Consider the following 19,831-nt stretch of genomic DNA (forward strand, 5'->3'; position numbering starts at 1 on the left):
TCCCCACCATCTTAAAGGCACACTCACAAGAAGATGACGTCACATGTCACAGGCATTGTGGTTACAAACAAAATGAGAGCAAAATAGAACCTCTATATAAAGAAAATCATAAGCCGTTTGAATGTCTCTTTGTTTGTTGGCTAATCAGGGAAAAACGGGTAAGCTGATTATCACAAAATTTTGCCTGAGCCATACTATTATTGCAACATAAAATATAGATTATATGTCAAATTATGGACAGGGGTTATAACGGAAGGAGGGCAACCCAAAAACTAGCGCAGGCGAGGGGACTACAATTCCCATCAGGCAGCAGGTGTGTGCTGCGGGTGATGGAGGACATTGTGATCAGCACACTTAAAGTATTCTAACGGCCAAATCATGACCACTAAGACCTCCAGTACGGACTGCATTTTCTCATCAACTAATCTGCATAATGGTTTCATCATCTTCCTAGATTAGAGTTTTTGTGCACAAGAACTGTAAGAGCCATTTGCTAGTTATTTAAGTTTTATAAATGTTTGCCTAAATATTAGTGTGTCGTCTAGGGGAGGTTCTTACAATCCCCATAAGTTGAATTGAATTGGTATATTCTAACTATTTCTAGCCTCTCTCACTAAACATTATACTCAGTTAGTGACTGACCTGCCTTGCCAGGTGTTAGGCGTTGAGGGCACTTGGTTATAAACCGTGCCTTACGTGCCAAGTTGCTCTATTGAATATGCAGCACCATACGTTTAAAGCGTACTGAAGCATCTTTAAGTTTAGACAGGATACATTTCTTCTAATTTTTTGCCATTTATTCTAAGCAACAACCTTTTTCTTTATTCTTGTGTGGACGGTTTGCTTTGAATTTTCACTAAATATTTTAAAATGAACTTTTGGACTGAGAGATTTCTTTCGAGGAAGTCTGGGCCTCTCTGCTTAAGCTGCTGCCCCCGCGACCCGACCTCGGATAAGCGGAAGAGGATGGATGGATGGATGGATGAATGGATGGATTTCTTTCGACACGAATTTTACCCGTGTTTGAACTCGCCTTACACTCCAGCAGCTACAAGTACATCCTCTTGTCTTATCACAGGTTGTGTTTAGCCACATTGAATTTCCAAACAATTGATACTTTGGCTAATCTTATTTTCAAATAAGGCATATTGATAAAAAGAAGCAATAACCAAAAGGTGAAAGTAAAAATGTATAACAATAAATCATAACATTTCATTGAAAAGAGAATCATGACACCTGTGGGCCCATCCTAGTCTTCCCATCAGTTTGCCGTTAATGCCTGTAAGTTTCTTTTCTTGGCCACTGCCTGCGTTCTTTGTGTCTCCATGTTGAAACTTAATAAAAGTGACCCAGCACCAGGTCGTGCTAAATTCATATTTGGATTGTACCTTCTGGTCATGTCCTCCTCTTGTATTAGCCCTCGTCTTGACCTTGCAGTTCTGTTTCCACATTGTTTCATAATGAAATCCACTACACAGAACCAGAGTCTGTAAGTCAGTAAAAGTTAAAATGAGGAGAATTAAAGGGAAGCAAATATGGAGTCCAGACAGACCACACACATGAGGTCAAGGTGCACCATCAGTTATATTATGCAAGACGATAAGAGCCGCTAGTTGAGTTCCAATAAGCCAGAACCACCAAAGGAAGTGAGAAAGGTTGTCAAGCTTGGGTCGTAGATAGGAAGATGGGACCGGGTTTCTAAGGAAGATTAACATTATTGCTAAACAGAAAGAAGAGTTCACTCAACAGGAGTTTAACTTCGGCACACAAGTGCACAGAGAGCGACAGGCAAAAGTCCCACTCTAACTCCCCCCTTCAGCTTAAACGGACACAAAGTCTTCTCCGTCAAGCAGGTTCACTGGCTCGGAAGCAGCGGCTGGGGCAGGCTTATTTTCAATGTAAGTATGCATTTCATTTTGGGTTTTGAACCTTAAAGATTCTAAATATAACATTTTTTTTTCCATTTTATTTTGTGTGCAACAATCACAGCATGTTGGATACCATGGATGTCATCTCTGTACTTGCATTTGTTGGTCTCCATAAGTAGACTTGATCTCTAATTACATGCAAGCACTCAAATGGTAGCATCTGAGAAGAACAGTGACATAAAAGAAATGAAAATTAATGATAAAAATGAATAAGAAGTCACATTTGTACAAGTAAATGCAGGAATAGAACATTAGAACTGATAAATTTCTTCTAATATTGTGCCATTTATTCTACGTGTGTAACAACCTTTTTTCTTTATTCTTGTGTGGATTATTTGCTTTCAATTTTCACTAAATATTTTCAAACAAACTTTTGGGCTGAGAGATATCTTTCGTCACGCGTGTTACCCGTGCTTGAACTCGCCTTACACTCCGGCAGCTACAAGTACATCCTCTTATCTTATCATAGGTTGTGTTTAGCCACATTGAATTTCCAAACAAAAAACTTTGGCTAATTTTATTCTACAGGGTGGGCCATTTATATGGATACACCTTAATAAAATGGGAATGGTTGGTGATATTAACTTCCTGTTTGTGGCACATTAGTATATGTGAGGGGGAAAACTTTTCAAGATGTGTGGTGACCATGGTGGCCATTTTGAAGTCGGCCATCTTGGATCCAACTTTTGTTTTTTCAATAGGAAGAGGGTCATTTGACTCATCAAACTTATTGGGAATTTCACAAGAAAAACAATGGTGTGCTTGGTTTTAACGTAACTTTATTCTTTCATGAGTTATTTACAAGTTTCTGACCACTTATAAAATGTGTTCAATGTGCTGCCCATTGTGTTGGATTGTCAATGCAACCCTCTTCTCCCACTCTTCACACACTGATAGCAACACCGCAGGAGAAATGCTAGCACAGGCTTCCAGTATCCGTAGTTTCAGGTGCTGCACATCTCGTATCTTCACAGCATAGACAATTGCCTTCAGATGACCCCAAAGATAAAAGTCTAAGGGGGTCAGATCGGGAGACCTTGGGGCCATTCAACTGGCCCACGACGATAATCCACTTTCCAGGAAACTGTTCATCTAGGAATGCTCGGACCTGACACCCATAATGTGGTGGTGCACCATCTTGCTGGAAAAACTCAGGGAACGTGCCAGCTTCAGTGCATAAAGAGGGAAACACATCATCATGTAGCAATTTCGCATATCCAGTGGCTTTGAGGTTTCCATTGATGAAGAATGGCCCCACTATCTTTGTACCCCATATACCACACCATACCATCAATTTTTTTGTTCCAACAGTCTTGGAGGGATCTATCCAATGTGGGTTAGTGTCAGTTGTTTGTTAACTTCACCATTCACATAAAAGTTTGCCTCATCACTGAACAAAATCTTCTGCATAAACTGAGGGTCCAATTCCAATATTTGTTTTGCCCATTCTGCAAATTCAGTGTGCCGATCTGGGTCATCCTCGTTGAGATGCTGCAGTAGCTGGAGTTTGTAAGGGTGCCATTTTTGAGTAGCTAATATCCGCCGAAGGGATGTTCGACTAATGCCACTCTCCAGTGACATGCGGCGAGTGCTACGCTGTGCGCTCTTGCTGAATGAAGCTAGGCCAGCCACTGATGTTTCTTCATTAGTGACAGTTTTCATGCGTCCACATTTTGGCAAATCCAACACTGAACCAGTTTCACGAAACTTAGCAAGCAGTTTGCTAACTGTAGCATGGGAGATGGGTGGTCTCGTAGGGTGTCTTGCATTGAAATCTGCTGCAATGACCCGGTTACTGCGTTCACCAGACATCAACACAATTTCTATCCGCTCCTCACGTGTTAACCTCTGCGACATGTCAATGGCTGTAAACAAAGAGAAACTTGTAAATAACTCATGAAAGAATAAAGTTACGTTAAAACCAAGCACACCATTGTTTTTCTTGTGAAATTCCCAATAAGTTTGATGTGTCAAATGACCCTCTTCCTATTGAAAAAACAAAAGTTGGATCCAAAATGGCCGACTTCAAAATGGCCACCATGGTCACCTCCCATCTTGAAAAGTTTCCCCCCTCACCTATACTAATGTGCCACAAACAGGAAGTTAATATCACCAACCATTCCCATTTTATTAAGGTGTATCCATATAAATGGCCCACCCTGTAATAAGGCATATTGATAAAAAGAAGCAATAACCAAAAAGTGAAAGTAAAAATGTGCAAAAATAAATCATAACATTTCATTGAAAAGAATCATGTCTCCTGTGGGCCTATCCTAGTCTTCCCATTAGTTTGGCGTTAATGCTTGCAAGTTTTTTTCTCCCCACTTTCTGCATTCTTTGTGTCTCCATGTTGAATTTTAATAAAAGTGACCCAGCAGCAGGTCGTGCTAAATTCAGTAGGTTCACTGGCTCGGACGCAGCGGCTAGGGCAGACTTATATTCAATGTAAGTATGCATTTCATTTTGGGTATTGAACCTTAACATTTCTAAGTATAATGTTGTTTTGTTCATTTTATTCTGTGTGCAACATTCACATCATGTTGGATCCCTCAGATGTCATCTCTGTACTTTTATTGCATTTGTTGGGCTCAATAAGTAGACTTGATCACTATTTATTTACATGCAAACACTCAAAATGGTAGCATCTGAGAAGAGCAAAATAGTGACACAAAAGAAATGAAAATTAATGATAAAAATGAATAAGAAGTCACATTTGGACAAGTAAATGCAGGAAGAGAACATTAGATCATTGTTACAAGTACAGACCATTCACCCCAAACAAATTTCACTAATCCTGTCCACCTACATAACATAAGGTCGTGTTCTGAGAGTCCTTAACGTCCTGCTGTCCACCACAATGCTTAGTCATGTATTCCAAGGAAGATTAATGTTATTGCCAGACAGGCAGGAACAGAAGAGTTTACTCAACTGGAGTTTATCTTCGGCACTGAAGCGCACAAGGAGCAATGCAGCCTGGGGGAGAGAGGACAGAAGAGTGAGCAACTGGGCTGGCCGGGGCTCGGCCTTTTAAATGTTGCACGAGAAGCATGTTATGCGGTAAGAGAGCAAAGTCACAGCTGATCCTGCAAAAGGCCGATTAAAAGTGTGTTTGCTTCCCATTGCGATTCTGGGTTTTCAAAGGGCAGCGGTGTTTCTTTGCCACTGGTTTACTGTCTAACAGACATAACTAAGAGAGTAACCGCTGTGATGGATGGCCAGGGACCTTGCCCCACTTGGAGGCCTGGAGAAGCAGGGGCCCAGGAGATTGGCAATTCCTTCCCCAGGTCGCAAGAGGGTGACCAATCCTGGATGATGTGGAAGCCAAGGAGCTGGAAGGATCAACCTTGTGGGGATCTGCCAGGGGGCTGTTATAATATGTTTGTTATAATATGAAGTTTAATGTCACTATCTGTGCACACTGTTATGGATTCATTCATACAGGCAGACCAAGTATGGTACACAGGGGCTCAGAATTTAGAATTGACAGCCAAGCATAGGATTTAGATAGCCAAAGACAACTGGAGGATTGTATAGTCAGCCTAAAAGACAGAATAGTATACTTCTGTCCTCTGTCAGCACAAAATCTTCTTTCCTTGTTGGGAGAATGAGAACTGCAAGTAGGCATTGTGCCATTCCTGTATTTTTTGGAGGTGGAGTTGAGCCTTTCCTGTCCTTGTTTGGAGACCAGAGAGGACCAGCACGTGGAGGAGACCAGTATATAAGGATGGACCTACTGCCAATACACTTTGAAGCTGTCGGGCGGAAGATTATATCATCCGTCTGGAAAATCCTTTCAGCATGGTGACAAAAGATGGCAGACTGCGTAGATCAAGACTCCCACCTTGATAGAGTCTGTCATAAGCTTCCCGTCTGTAACCGCGTAAAGCCGTCAGTAAAGTCAGCTAAAATATATCTTTTTCTCTCATGTGATTTTTGTACCGCCATAATCACGATGGGAGGGATATCGCCTCGGTTACTTTTTCGGTTACTTTACATGCCGCAATTTCAAAAGAACACGTTTCCGGAGAGCTAATGCCTCCTAAGGAAACGGGGCGCCTGAAGGACTGCCACACCAGGAAGTGCTGCCGGACCAAGAAGCAGATACACCTGGAGTGCGTCCGGGTGCCCATGCAGCACTTCCACCACACCAGGAAGTGCTGCAGGAAGGCCATCGAGCAGCACTTGGAGCACATCCCGTTGCTTTATAAAAGGGGGCTCCTCACTCCATTCAGGGAGCCGGAGCCGGAGCCGGTTGGAAGAAGATGGAGCTTGCGAGTGGAGGAGTAGAGGTGGCTTGAGAAAAGAGAAAGGAAAGACTGAGCCATTATTGTGGGTTGGTGCACTGTGAGTATTGTGCTGAGAAAGAAGAATAAAAGCGTGTGTTTGGACATCTGGCTGTCTCGGTGTCTGTCTGTGTCCGGGCTTCTTTTACACCGTGAACAGCAGCCAGCATTATGCGGTAGGAATACGAAGCCAAGGAGCCACCGAGCCGTCTTTGAGCGACTGCTGCTGCTGTCACGGACGGCGAATCAACAACACCAACGACATTTATTTATATAGCACATTTTCATACAAACAATGTAGTTTTACAAAGTGAAGTAAAAAGGAAGTTAGTAGAAAAGACAAATAAACAAGATTAGGAAATAACATTATATAGCATGTAACAAAGAAAAAGGTAATGTTGAATGGCCAGGAGGACAGAACAAAACAATCAAAAAAAACACTCCAGTTAGGCTGGAGAGAAAAACAAAGTCTGCAGGGGTTCCAAGGCTAAAAGACCACCCTGTCCCACACTGGGCATTCTACCTAACATAGATGGTCCAAATTAGTCCTCATAAAGTTTACAGGCCTCACATGGAAGGAGTTGATGATAATGGTCATGTGGACATCTGGGATACCCACCATTCCGCATGGTACCTTGATCAGGAGGTGGTGGTGCAGATCGCCACCACAGGAGGACCAGAAAAGACAGCAGAGAATAGTAGAGATTAGTATGGAATTGCAGAGCCCAGCGGAAAATAATAATTCAATGACCATATAGTGTAACAGGGATTCAACTAAAATGTAAAATAAAAGAATGGGATTTTAGCAGTTTTTTAAAACTGTTCTACAGTATTTGCCTGGCAATTTTGCTATTGGTAAGTATTCCAACTTTTAGGTGCATAACAGCAAAAATGTCTGGGACACTAGTCACAGGGTAAGCAGGAGGTGGCACAGATCATTACTACCATGTTGTGGCTGTTGCATGCCCCCTGCTTCCTGGCACTGCATGCTCACCAACGAGAGGCCAACCCCAGTGCACCTGAGAGAAGAAGCCAGAATTCTGGGCGCTGCGGGCCACTGTGCCCAGGTCAGTGCTATTCAAGACTTTCACGTACCCACCACCACAGCCAGAGGGCCGAATGCTAATAAACCCAGGAAACCACTTTAGTATTCCTACTGTCTTGCACATAGTCATTTCCATTTTAACCTTATGGGCTTCATGTATTCCGTGAACTTTCAGAGAATCCCAATTAAATAGAAAGATAAATCTGAAACATTTCCCAACAATACGGTGACCTTAAGACCGAGCAAGAAGAAGATTTACTTTGGCGCAATCTTCTATCAGTATTCACTGATTAACTTGATTCATTCTTTTTTATTCAGGCCCTTCTTTAGAAAGTATTGAAAAAAAAAAATCCACTTTTTTTCCACGTCGTCTTCAGCGTGTGTAAATGAGTGCACTAAGGAGCAGCGCAACCTCCATGACTGAGACATATGGACACATACAGTACAGCAGCACACATGGTCACAGTCTGGCACTGCCACTTCTCTTTACTTGTCCTGTCTGCACCCAAAAGTTTCAATACCTGACTACATTCATTATGGGATGTAATTCAGGAATAGGGTCACAAAAGGGCTGGAACCTCTCCCAGAAGGTAGGAATCGGCCCTGGACGGGATGATAGTCCACATACTGTACATACACTTAAATAAACATATACACTCACTGAGCAAATCATTAGAACCACTATACTCTGGGGATTCTGCCCAGCCAGGACACCTGGAAGGTGGAAGGACTGGGAGAGGGACAATACCTCCCCCGCGACACAAGAGGGCAGTCGCCAAGATTTGCATCTGAGCCACGGGTTTGGAGCTTAGAAGCTCAAACCTGTTGGCTCCCGTGGCCACTGCCAGGGGGCACCCGGATAACTATGGAGCCTTGGACTGCAGTACTTCAGCCATACCACGGAGCATCTGGAGCACATCCTGGTGTATTATAAAACGGGCCGCCTCACTCCATTCGAGGTGCCGGAGTCGGGAGGCAGAGGACAGAGCTTGTGGGAGAGGAGTGAAGGTGGTAGAGAGGAAAGAAGAAGAGAAAGAGAGAAAAGAGAGGACTGTGAGCTATTTGTGGCACTTTGTGCTGTAAAGGAAGAACTGAAAATAAACTGTGTGTTTTGGACGTTGTGTGTCTCAGTGTCTGTCTGTGTCGAGGATGATCTTCCACAACTCATACTGGGCGGGACCCCCTTTTGCTGTCGAAACAGCCTCAGTTCTTTGTGGCATGGATTCCACAAGATGTTGGAGATATTGCTTTGAGACTCTGTTGACCCGATTGCCTCATGCGATTTCTGCAGATTTGTCAGCTACACCATCTTCCTTTCTATCACATCCCAAAGATGTTCTATCGGATTCAGATCTGGTGACTGGAAAGGCCACTGAGCTCACTGTCATGTTCATGAAACCAGTTTGAGATGACATTTGCTTTGTGACATGGTGCATTGTCATGATGGAAGTAGCCATTAGAAGACGGGTAAATTGTGGTCATGAAGGGATGCTCATGGTCAGCAACAATATTCAAAAAGGCCGCGACATTCAAGTAATGATTGATGAAAGCATGTCAAGAAAACATCCCTTACACCAAGGGTGTCTGACTCTGGTCCTGGAGCGCCACAGTGGCTGCAGGTTTTCATTCTAACCATCATCTTAATTAGTGAGCCGTTTCTGCCGCTGATTAACTTGTTTTTCCTTAGTTTTAATTGATGTGACTTAGACCTCTTACTTGTTTTTTATTTTCCTTAATGAGCAGCCAAACAATAATCAGACACAAAACAAGCCAGGTAACCTGAAAATATAGAAAGGTGAAAGTCTCAGTCATGTTGGTCTGCTCAGGTCACCAAAACATCTTGATGGTGGTCTTAGAAAAAACAGAAAATCATAAGTCTGCTGTGGCAGAATGAGAGCCACAACAAGTCATGATATTCAATAACAGCTTTAATGAACAGCAAGAATTGGCTTCTCATTAAGAAACCGGTTGGAGTTTGACGTTCCAGTTTAGCTGGTCATCTGTCGGCTCGTTTCACATCACATTTCTGTTTGGCTGCCATTTAATGAAGAAACGAATCGATTCAGAGGACTGAATCCTTAAAAAAAGGGCTATTAAAATGAAGGGAAAAGGAGTTCATTAGCACTGAAAACTGCTCACTGACTAGGAAAACGGTTAAAATGAAAACCTGCAGCCACTGTGGCCCACCAGGACCAGAGTTGGACACCCCTGAATTACACCATTAGACCACCACCAGCAGCCTGAACTGTTGACACAAAGAACGTTGGATGCATGGAGTCATGATGTTGGTGCAAAATTCTGACCCTACCATCTGTTTGTAGAAATCGAGATTAATCAGACCAGTCTGTGTTTTACCAGTCCAGTTTTGGTGTTCCTGTGCCCACTGCAGCCTCAGGTTTCTGTTCTTGGTGGACGGGAGCCGAATCCAACTGCCTAAGGGTTTGACATGTTGTGTATTCTGCTCATCACAGTTGTACAGAGTGGTCATGTGAGTTGTCTCAGCCTTTTTGTCAGCTCAGACCAGTCCAGCCATTCTCCTCTGACAAGTGCTAGGCTAATGATGCACAGATCTTCCTCTCATTTCCTTCTTACAAAACCACAAGTTTCACCCAGATCTGCACCTGGTCCTGGCTCAACTCTGACTCTTTGTGTGAAGCAAGCAGCAGTCTTAGAGGTCCAAGTGCCCATACTTGTGACCTGGGCACAGCTTCAGCTTCCTGATGCCCCCAACTATAGACTTCCTGGATTCTTCTGGCAGCCTTTAACTCCCTAAACCTTCCACCTGGATTGCGGCCTCCTCCAGCTCCTTGGCATCCCATCCAGGCAGTGACCAAGTCCATCTTCCCATCAAAAGAAGACTCTGTGGTGCCTCCCAACAACCTGCCACCCATGACAAGTCATAAGTGATATTCAAGTAAAACACCCTGCAAAGTCATTTTAGTCTGTTGTGTTTGTATTTGTCATGAGTTTAGATCACTTTGCAGAGATCTGCTCTCACGCTAACATTAAAGAGTCTTTTTCTGTCGTTCAGTGTGTCAAAAAATTTTAAATCAATCCATTGTGATTCAATGTTGCATCAAAATAAAATGTGAATACTTCCAAGGCACAATAATAATACATTTATAAAATGAAATAATAATAAATGACTAATACTTATTATTTTATTTACAGAGTACTGATTCCATATTGGAAATATTCTGGTGCTACAATTAAATTAAAACTCACGTTGGAAACATGGACAGCACCAGCCCATAGGGCAGACTCTAATTCTGGCCAGTCGTGGTGTCACACCCCTGGGTCGCCCTCAAGGGAACGTCCCCTGACTCAGAACTAATTGGAGGTCCTCCTGGTCCTTCCTTTCACCCTGCCTGCTCTCACAAGCTGCTCTCCAAGGTGCTGATCCAGCGTTAAATCGGACACAGAAACGCTTTTCAGGTGAAACATGCTAAGCACCTGTCTGTTACTTAAAAGCCAAGTGGCAGTTTTGCTTTAACTTTGCAGTGCGAGAAGCCTGGCTGAATTCATCTGGGAGCAAAAAAAAGGAATTTTCTCTAATTGGACCAAACTGGAAACGCCGGGAGACTGCAAAGTGGTTAGTATGGTCGCCAAATCCTGGCCCACTAACTGCCTTGTGGGTCTTCTCCAATACTGTAGAATTTTCACTCAACCCAAAGAAATTGATTGTCAAGTCTTAAATGCTCCTTTGTGAGTGACACTGGGGGTGTGAGTTAAGTGTGCTGTTTGATGGACTGGCACCCTGCCCTGAGGTTGCTTCCTACCTTGCTCATGTTATAGGGTCAGTACAGGGCACAGATGTGCCTCAGAGGTCAGTATTGGGTCCACTTCCCTCTTCTCACCTAAGGCAATTCTATTTCTTCTCATGGAGTCTCCTACCATCGCTATCTTTCATCTCATTTCCCTCTTACAGAACCACAAGTTTTGATCCAGATCTGCAGCTCTCACTCTGCATTCTAATCATGGATGCATCATCATCACCTTAACCTTTCAAACTTTACTTGCCTTCTCAAAGCATTGCTCTTAAAGATCTAGTATGTCACCCTTTCACTGTCAGTCATGATCAGAAATCTTGGATGTGACTCTGGACACCTCACTTTCTCATTGAATGTATTTCCTCTGTGACTGAATCCTGCTTTTTCTTTCCTTAGGGTGGAGAAGAGTGTCAGGAGTGATTTGTGACAGACGGATATCAGCAAGAGTGAAAGGGAAGGGCTACAGGACGGTAGTGAGACCAGCTATGTTATATGGGTTGGAGACGGTGGCACTGACCAGAAAGATGGAGACGGAGCCGGAGGTGGCAGAGTTAAAGATGCTAAGATTTGCATTGGGTGTGACGAGGATGGACAGGATTAGAAATGAGGACATTTGAGGGTCAGCTCAGGTTGGACGGTTGGGAGACAAAGTCAGAGAAGCGAGATTGCATTGGTTTGGACATCTGCAGAGGATAAATGATGAGTATATTGGGAGAAGGATGCTAAGGGTAAAGCTGCCAGGCAACAGAAAAAAGGGAAAGGCCCAAGAGAAGGTTTATGGATGTGGTGAAAGGGGACATGCAGGTGATGGGTATACCAGAGAAGATGCAGAGGACAGAAAGATATGGAAGAAGATGATCCACTGTGGCGACCTCTAACGGGAGCAGCCGAAAGAAGAAGAAGAATATGAGAGGAAATCAAAAAGTAAAGACAATTCAAAACTTGAATGAACAGAAGCTGACGCAATGCAACACGTCATAATGGCTTATGGGTAATTCAAAGATGTACAGCATGGCGCTCTGCTGTTAGTCTAGTTAAAGCCAAACGTCAAGTGAATGTGGATGCTCTGCTGGGGGATTGCACCATTGTTGACCAACACACCATAGTGCGATTTCTTAGGACTGAGAAAGTGAAATCTGCTGAAATTCACAAACGGGTGTAGGGAGTCGTTGTCTTGCTAGACTGCAAATATTCTCCCTAGCTGCAGAGTTCTTGCAGACTACGAGGGGGGACCCAAAAATAATGAGAATTTTTTTTATTTTTGGAGGCTAGAGGGGCGTTAGATCCGACATTTGCTGCTAGGTTTGTGTACTAGACTGCCCTCTCCATCATTTGGCCAAGTGGCGTCCTTGAAGTGCTCAAGTGATTGCGTGATGCAGTGCGAGGAACACGACCCGAATTGTGGTGGTCAGGCGAGTGGCTTCTGCATCAATGCAACAGCATTGAGTGTGTGGCAGTTTCTCACGAAAAACAGGATGACAACAGTTTCCCAGCCCCCCTACTCTCCGGACTTTGCATCCTGCAATTTTTTTCTTACTTCCAAGAATGAAGAGTGACCTTAAAGGAAAGCGTTTTCAGGATGTGGAGGAGGTCAAGAGGCAAACGACGGAGACACAGAAGGATATCACTTTGCAAGAATTTCAGAACATTTTTGAACAATGGAAAAATTGGTGGGGCAAGTGTATTGCGTCTGAGGGAGAGTATTTTAAGGGTGATTACAATTTGGAAATGTTCCGAGAAATATACAATTTAAAAAAAAAAAAGTGTTATTTTTGGGTCCCCCCTCGCATATCAGGTTTTTTACTCCAGGATCTCCCCATATTTTGCTGAATTCATTTTACCCTCACAGGCCATTCAGGGCCTGCTGCAGACAAGCATCCTCACAGCCTGATGATGCCACCTTCAAGCTTCACAGTGGAGATGCTGTGTTTGTGATAATGTGCAGCGTTCAAATCTAGCATTTAGTCTGATGGCCAAAAAGCTCAATTTTGGTCACATCAGACCACAGAACCTTCTTCCAGCTGACTTCGGTGTCTCCCATATGCTAAGATGTTTTGGACATTTTTGTCTCATTGCCACTCTCCCATAAAGCTGCGACTGGTGAGGCACTCGGTCACAGTTGCTGTCTGCACAGTCTCTCCAGTGTTAGCCACTGTAGCTTGTATCTTCTTTAGGGTTCTCTGAAGTTTCTTGGTGCCCTCCCTCATCTGTCTTCTTCTTGCCTTATTGCTCAGTGTTTTGTGGACGGCCTGCTCTAACAGATTTCCTGCTCTTTCAGACTCTTTCCATTTCTTAACGAGTGATGTAACTGGATATTCAGTGACTTGGAGATTTTCTTGTCTCCATCCTCTGACTTGGAGCTACTAGTTGTGTTCCTTTGTCTTCATTGTGTGGGTTAGTCTACCATACTGTCCCACAACAAGGTGGCCCATCCACGTGTGGGTGCATTTAAACAACAGTCAACTGACACCCCAGACCGATCACATCCATTGAACTCATTCTGGGAATTCTAAAACCACTTGCTGAGGATGTAGGAGAGCCAGATTAAAGGGGATGAATACTTACAGGATCAGTTATTTTGTGATTGATATTTGTCATTAAGTTTCACCACCTTTCATAGATCTGTTTTCATTTTGACATTTAAGAGTGTTTCTCTGTTGATCACTGTCAAAAAACACAAACAAAGTCAACTGTGATTCAATGTTTTACTAACAATAATATGTGAAAATTTCTAAGGGGTGAAGACTTTTTATGGGCCGTGAACTTCACAGAATCTTGCATTAATTAATTTCATTAATCATATTTGTTAAGAAGAGAATCATGGGCCATGTAAACCAGTCTTTGACTTCTCTGCTAAGATCTCCTTTACGTCAAGTCGTGTTATTTTGCGGACACCTTGACAGACCACACAGTTTGGACAGACTGAACTGGACTCAGGAGTGGGGTCCTGTTACAAACTGGCAAAGGGGCACACACTGGTTGACAGGATCTCACATGGCCAAAACTACCCATAACAAACATCAGGGTTGCTGTATATTGTAGGCCTTGACACCTGACAGTTATGAACTTCAACTTCACTTGTAACCCCTCTGTGTGGACATCCATTGGCCGGTAGCCTTCAATGGAAAACAACAGACATCATGACAGCAATACTGATCAATGAACAATCAGGTCTCTCAAGCACAACACCACTATAGAAGCAGTTGACAATTACAGCCAGTCAGTGATAGATGTCTCAATGGATGACATTCTCCCCATGCAGCCCATGGTCTCTGGTGTTACCCAACAGTCGATGGAGGGTGCCAAGTCTCTGTGAATGCTGGGAAATGTCTCCCTAGGTACTGTGGTGGTCCCTGAATCCTGATTCATAAAGTGTGACAGTCCTGCTTTACCTTCCAATAACATAATGGTTCACACAGTCACATCAAAAAGACCAACATGTAAAAAATGAACACCTCTAACTTACATTAACAGTGTTACTCACAAAATTGTTCAGTGACATTTCCTAGAAATTCGTGGTTGTGCACTGCCAGATGCATATATCCCAGTCCTGTTATTGAGAGAGCTGGTAGCTCTTGGTAAGACCACCATAATTTACCTACTGGTATCTACATGCTGATCTTACTACAGATTAGACCACTCTATCCAGGGGCAGTTATTTTTTATTTCTCAGAGTGTATTCACCTGGTATGAACTTTTGTACCTACCTCAATCCTCTTGTTGAATGTCGCTCCATATTCTCTCTCTGTCTCAGGGAAACTCACGTCCGGTGCCACCTATGCAACTCTTTTACTCAAGTCACCCTCCCCCACACACATTTACTGTTTTACACACCTATTGGTTGGTCTGCTGTTTGGTTTTTCTGTTAAAGTCTCACAACGAGAGGATGTCTGTGACGTGAAAACTGATGACACAGAAAGAACTGACCAGTGAGAGCCATCTGGGGCCTCAGGAGGGCTTGAACAAAAAGTAGCAGAATGGCCTCCCACCTGAACTCCAACTGTGGAGAGCTGCCCCAATATTATAGGCCTACTTCGCTACTGTACTTCAGTATGTTCTGTGAAGATTTCAACTTTGCATAAGCATGACATTTTTTGCCTACTTTCACTTGCACTTCACTACATCTTCAAACCCAAATGGCTACTTTTATTCCGATGTATTTGCTACACACATTCATTACTACAATATTTACCTAGAAAACAAAATGGTTATGCAAATAAACGCAATGCTTTACTCAGTCACTCCTCTAAAAGATGGGCTTACTATATTTCAGGAAAGTGGTGCATATGAACAATCTGGGATGACCTTCAAATGTGTGCTAACAGCTGATCATCTACACAGTTGTTCCAAGTTCAACTCGCTAAAACCCCACTGAATGGACTGGGGCTGGACGCTGGAGACCTACAATCCCAGTTTCAGCTGATGCTGTCCTCATGGCAGCCTGCACGATGGGGTAGGATTGGATGTTTGGGGCGGAGTTGGATGTTGGAGATGCTCAATCCCAGTCTGTTACTTCCACATCTGATGCCACTGACTTCAGACACATCCACCATGCAGCCTGTAAAGTGGGGTGGAGCTGGATGTTTGAAGCAGGGCTAGATGTTGGCGGCCCTCAACCTCAGTCTCAATTATTATAATAGCAGATGCTGTCCTCATGGTGGAGCTTGATATTTGGGGTCACAGTGGATGGTGGAGACACTCATTCCCTGTCTGTTACTTCCACATCTGATGTTTCTGCATTCAGACATTCCTCACTGCAGCCCACAAAATGGAGTGGAGCAGGATGTTTGGGGTTCGGCTTAATGTTGCAGACCCTTTAATCCCAAATCTCAGATATTTCCACCACTGATGTTACCACATTCAGACACCAGCTTCATGACAACCTGCACAACGGGGCAGGATTGGATGTTTGGGGCGAGATTGGACATTGTAGATGCTCAATTCCAGTCTGTTACTTCCACATCTGATGCCACTGAGTTCACACACTCCTCATTGCAGCCAGCATAATGAGGTGAGCTTTTTGTTTGGGGCGGGGCTTAACGTTAAAAACCTTCAACCCCAGTCTCAATTATTACAATAGCTGATTCTGCTGCATTTAGATTCTGTCCTCATGGTGGAGCCTGATGTTTGGAGTCACAATGGATGTTGGAGACACTCAGTCTCTGTCTGTTACTTCCACATCTGATGCTGCTGCATTCACACATTCCACACTGCAGGCAGCAGAATGAGGCGGAGCTGGATGTTTGGTGGCGAGGCTTAATGTTAAAGACCCTCCATCTCAGTTTCAAGTATTTCCACAGTTTATGCTGCTGCAGTCAGATGCTGTCCTCATGACGGCCTATACAATAGGGTGGGTCTGGATGTTTGGGGCAGAGCTGGATGCCGGAGATCCTCACTCCCAGTCTCAGTTATTTGCACTACTTGAACCTGCTACATTCAGACGCTGTACTCAACAATAGGGCGAGGCTGACTGTATGTTGTGAGGCTGGATGTTGGAGACCCTGATTCCCAGTCTCAGTTATTTCTACTGCTAACATTGCTGTGTTCAGATGCTGTTGTCACAACTGCCTGTGCAACGGGAAGGGGCTGAATGTTCTCCATGGGTCCGGTCTCCTCAGATGGATTTGAAGTGGGGGGGACCATTCTGCTCCTTTTTCTTCGAGTCCTCCTGAAGCCCCTGATGGCTCACATGGATCAGTCAGTCAGTTTTTTTCTGAGTCGCCAGTTTCCATGTCACAGATTTCCACTTTTCTGTGAGACCCTCATAGAGGAATCAGCACTAGTGACTATGAAACCAAGGAGCAGAGCTCTGTGTAGACCTCCAGTAAATGTGGGCATTGATTCACCTGTCTGTTTTGCACTGCTTATCTGCAAAAGTCCACAACACAGTTGCTTGGTGGGTAAATGGAAAAGAAAGCAACATGAAAGAAGCTTGTAACACAATTAAAAAAAGGAAGGCTGTTGGGGTCCCTTTGTAAAGATCTTACGCCACCCATCTTCCTTCTAAAAAGACCCCTTTTAAGTTTGGCGCCCCGATACCCACATTTCCCACAGCATGTCAGCAGTGATGGCAAACACACAACCATTCAGACGGCACCTCTTACCTGAAATTAGATTTTATTGAACAGACGTAAAATTTGTGGTTTGATTTCTTTTCCTTCTTTTTTTTTTAATTCCAGAATGATTGTGTTTTTCTTTTTTGCAAATGTGGGCTGGTACTCCTAAAGAGTAGTAAAAATAAATCAAGGTGAGCATCGTTTTTTATTATTATTACATTTTGTGCTTTTTTTTTGTATCAATAGTCACAAAGGTTACCTATAGAACTTGCCTTTTGAAATAATTTATTTACCAATTTTTTTTTTGTTTGTTTTGCATATCTTTTTTTTTTCTTCTTGTTTAAAATGCAAGGGTGCTAAGAAAGGACAAGTATATCTTCCTGAAACAAAAGAAAGCCTGTTATATGAAGTTAAAAGGTCAAATAAAGGAAAAAAAAAAGGAAAGAGTCTTTAAATGTCATCATATGCAACAATATTGGGGAGATTTACAATACGTCTGAAAAACCAGCTGGTTAAGGTTTTGTATGGTGTCAGGTAGCTCCGAGTCTGTTTCGTGTAAAAGTCCGGCTACACGAATCCGCGTAAAGTAATAAAATATTTCTTTTTTTTCAGAATCCACACAGTTTAAAAGGGCAGAGGTGAAGGAGGCCGCTGGAGTCCCAAGGTCCACTCCGTCCCCTCAGACGCTTAACACGCACCCGCAGACTCGCTCGCTCACACTCACACACTCACGCATACTCACACAAGCTGCTCCCTTTAGGCCCCGCCCCCCCATCCCATATCGAGAGGACTGCGAGCTCAAAGGCCATGGCTGTCTTGATGGCTATAAGAAGCGTGATAGGTGGAGGAGCCGCGGGGCTCGGAGATGCGCTCCTCTGGTGGCGTGGCGTTTTCCATTGGCTCTGCTGGGCCCGCCAGTGTTCTCTTCACCCTTTCAGGCTTGAAATTTGAAGGCACTTGGTTTCATGGCAGACAGAGGCTCACATTCCCAAAGTTGGACGGATGTGGGGTGGGGGTGTTGACAGGAAGGGAGACACTTCCAACGGGCCTTAAACAGGACTTCTTGTTTTTCTGTTTGTTTTTGTTTTGTATAATTTTTTTTCTTCCTGAAACCAGTGGGAGTTCATGCAGGGAGAGACGGTAGCCACCCAGAGCACTGCCATGCTGACAATGAGAAAACAGGAGAGTGCGGAAGAGTTTGGGGCATGGGAGCCAATAAAAAGGACAGCCAAACAAGAGACAAGCTGAAGGTATGTGGTGCCGGTGCCAGCGAGGAGGGGGGAGGAAAAAAGGGGGAGGAACTGTTAATCCATAACCCTCAGGGTTCCTTGGCAACATGGGAAAAAAGGGAAAACGACCAAAAGAAAAACGAGAATACACACACGCGCGCACACACACACAGCCATGACTTTGTGCTTTACAAGAGCATGTCTCTCGCTCGCTGGCTCTCTCGCTCACTTGAGACTTGTCCACAAAAGGATTCTCCCATCTGCCCTCACAGGCGTGCTGCATATATTTCTTTACAAACACGGGACTCTGACTGAAGTTCTTTTGCTCTCAGGTGCTTTCCTTTCACATGTCAGTCTGACGCTCAGCAGTTCAGCGGATGAATCTTTGGTAGTTTTCTTTTTTCTTTTTTTTTCTTATTTTTTTTTTCAGATATTTTTTTCTTTTTTGTTTTCTGAAGGTCCAAGTACAAAGACTCCTTCTTCATGCCAGTACCCAATGGCTCATTTCAGCAGCCTCTGCCAGGGAAAGGTCACCTTCGGTTCGTCAACAGAGCCACCACCAGAGTGACAGGCAACTGCCATATATGCGTCCTTACTGAAGGTGGGGACGATGATTTCAAGTCTGAGAAAAAATGGATGGACAAGCCTTGTTAGCCCCTTGACTCAGGTTGCGCAGACAAAGAAGCATGGAGACGTGGGCGGTGAGACGTGGAGAGGAGGCAAAGGGATGAGAGGAGTGTGCTGATGGACGCAGAAGGAAATGGCTGTGAGAGACATGAAAGGACGAGAAGCGGGACAAAACATGAGAACAGATGCTGGCAGATGCAACGTACATGTAAACACAACCACAGACCACAACAGCGTTCATGGCCTAATGGAGAGAGGCAACATGCAGTGCCAGCACACAACAGCATGCGATGTACAAATACACACAAGCAAAGCTAAAGGGCACAATGCTAGAGCACTCTGAAAAGGACGCACCCTCGTCTTACATTGTCCACCCCACCGTTAGGATTACTTTGGACCAACAAGGTGCTCCAATTTATTAGCTGGCCTTCTGCAGAACAGTTGGTTGTTAAGCAGGGGACTAAATCTAAACATAGTGAAAGGAAAGAAGGAACTCTGAAGGAAACAGAGTTCAAAATCCTACCGCTGATCTTTTTGGTTTTCCTATAAGGCATCACACGACTTTTCCAGCGATTTTCAGTCGCACTTTTCGCTTACTTAATCTTAGCGAGTCGAAGGCAAACACAGTTTTGTTCCTAAAGAAAGCCCCAATTGATTTCTGCCACTCACTAAATAAATCTGTCTGATAAGGCATCATTATATTTAACTTGAATACATTAGGAATTAATTAATACCAGAAAGAGGTTTTCCGTTTTTTTTTTTTTACTTTTTTTGTATACATAATATAGAGAAAGTATAGGAATCGTGAAAAAATTCAACCTCGAGATTTTGATGAATCTTGACAGTTTAGGCTTTACTGAGTCCGAAAATACCATTTTTAAAAGGATTTCTGT

General features: G+C 43.7%; 1 protein-coding gene across 3 annotated transcripts in view; it reads right to left on the reverse strand.

The window, feature by feature from the left end:
* Positions 1-15,259: 15,259 nt before the first annotated feature.
* Positions 15,260-19,831, reverse strand: part of mdga2a (MAM domain containing glycosylphosphatidylinositol anchor 2a) — a 348,884-nt gene continuing 344,312 nt past the window's right edge. For 2 of the 3 annotated variants that reach the window (XM_039741008.1, XM_039741006.1), the window contains one exon: positions 18,841-19,075. In XM_039741008.1, the coding sequence (XP_039596942.1) occupies positions 18,975-19,075 (101 nt within the window). In that variant the 3' untranslated portion in view covers positions 18,841-18,974. Of the gene's footprint in view, positions 19,076-19,831 lie in introns of all 3 variants that reach the window. The other variant, XM_039741007.1, reaches the window with a different exon arrangement.

Source organism: Polypterus senegalus, chromosome 18, assembly GCF_016835505.1.
Source record: "Polypterus senegalus isolate Bchr_013 chromosome 18, ASM1683550v1, whole genome shotgun sequence".
In the NCBI taxonomy this organism is placed as follows: domain Eukaryota; kingdom Metazoa; phylum Chordata; class Cladistia; order Polypteriformes; family Polypteridae; genus Polypterus; species Polypterus senegalus.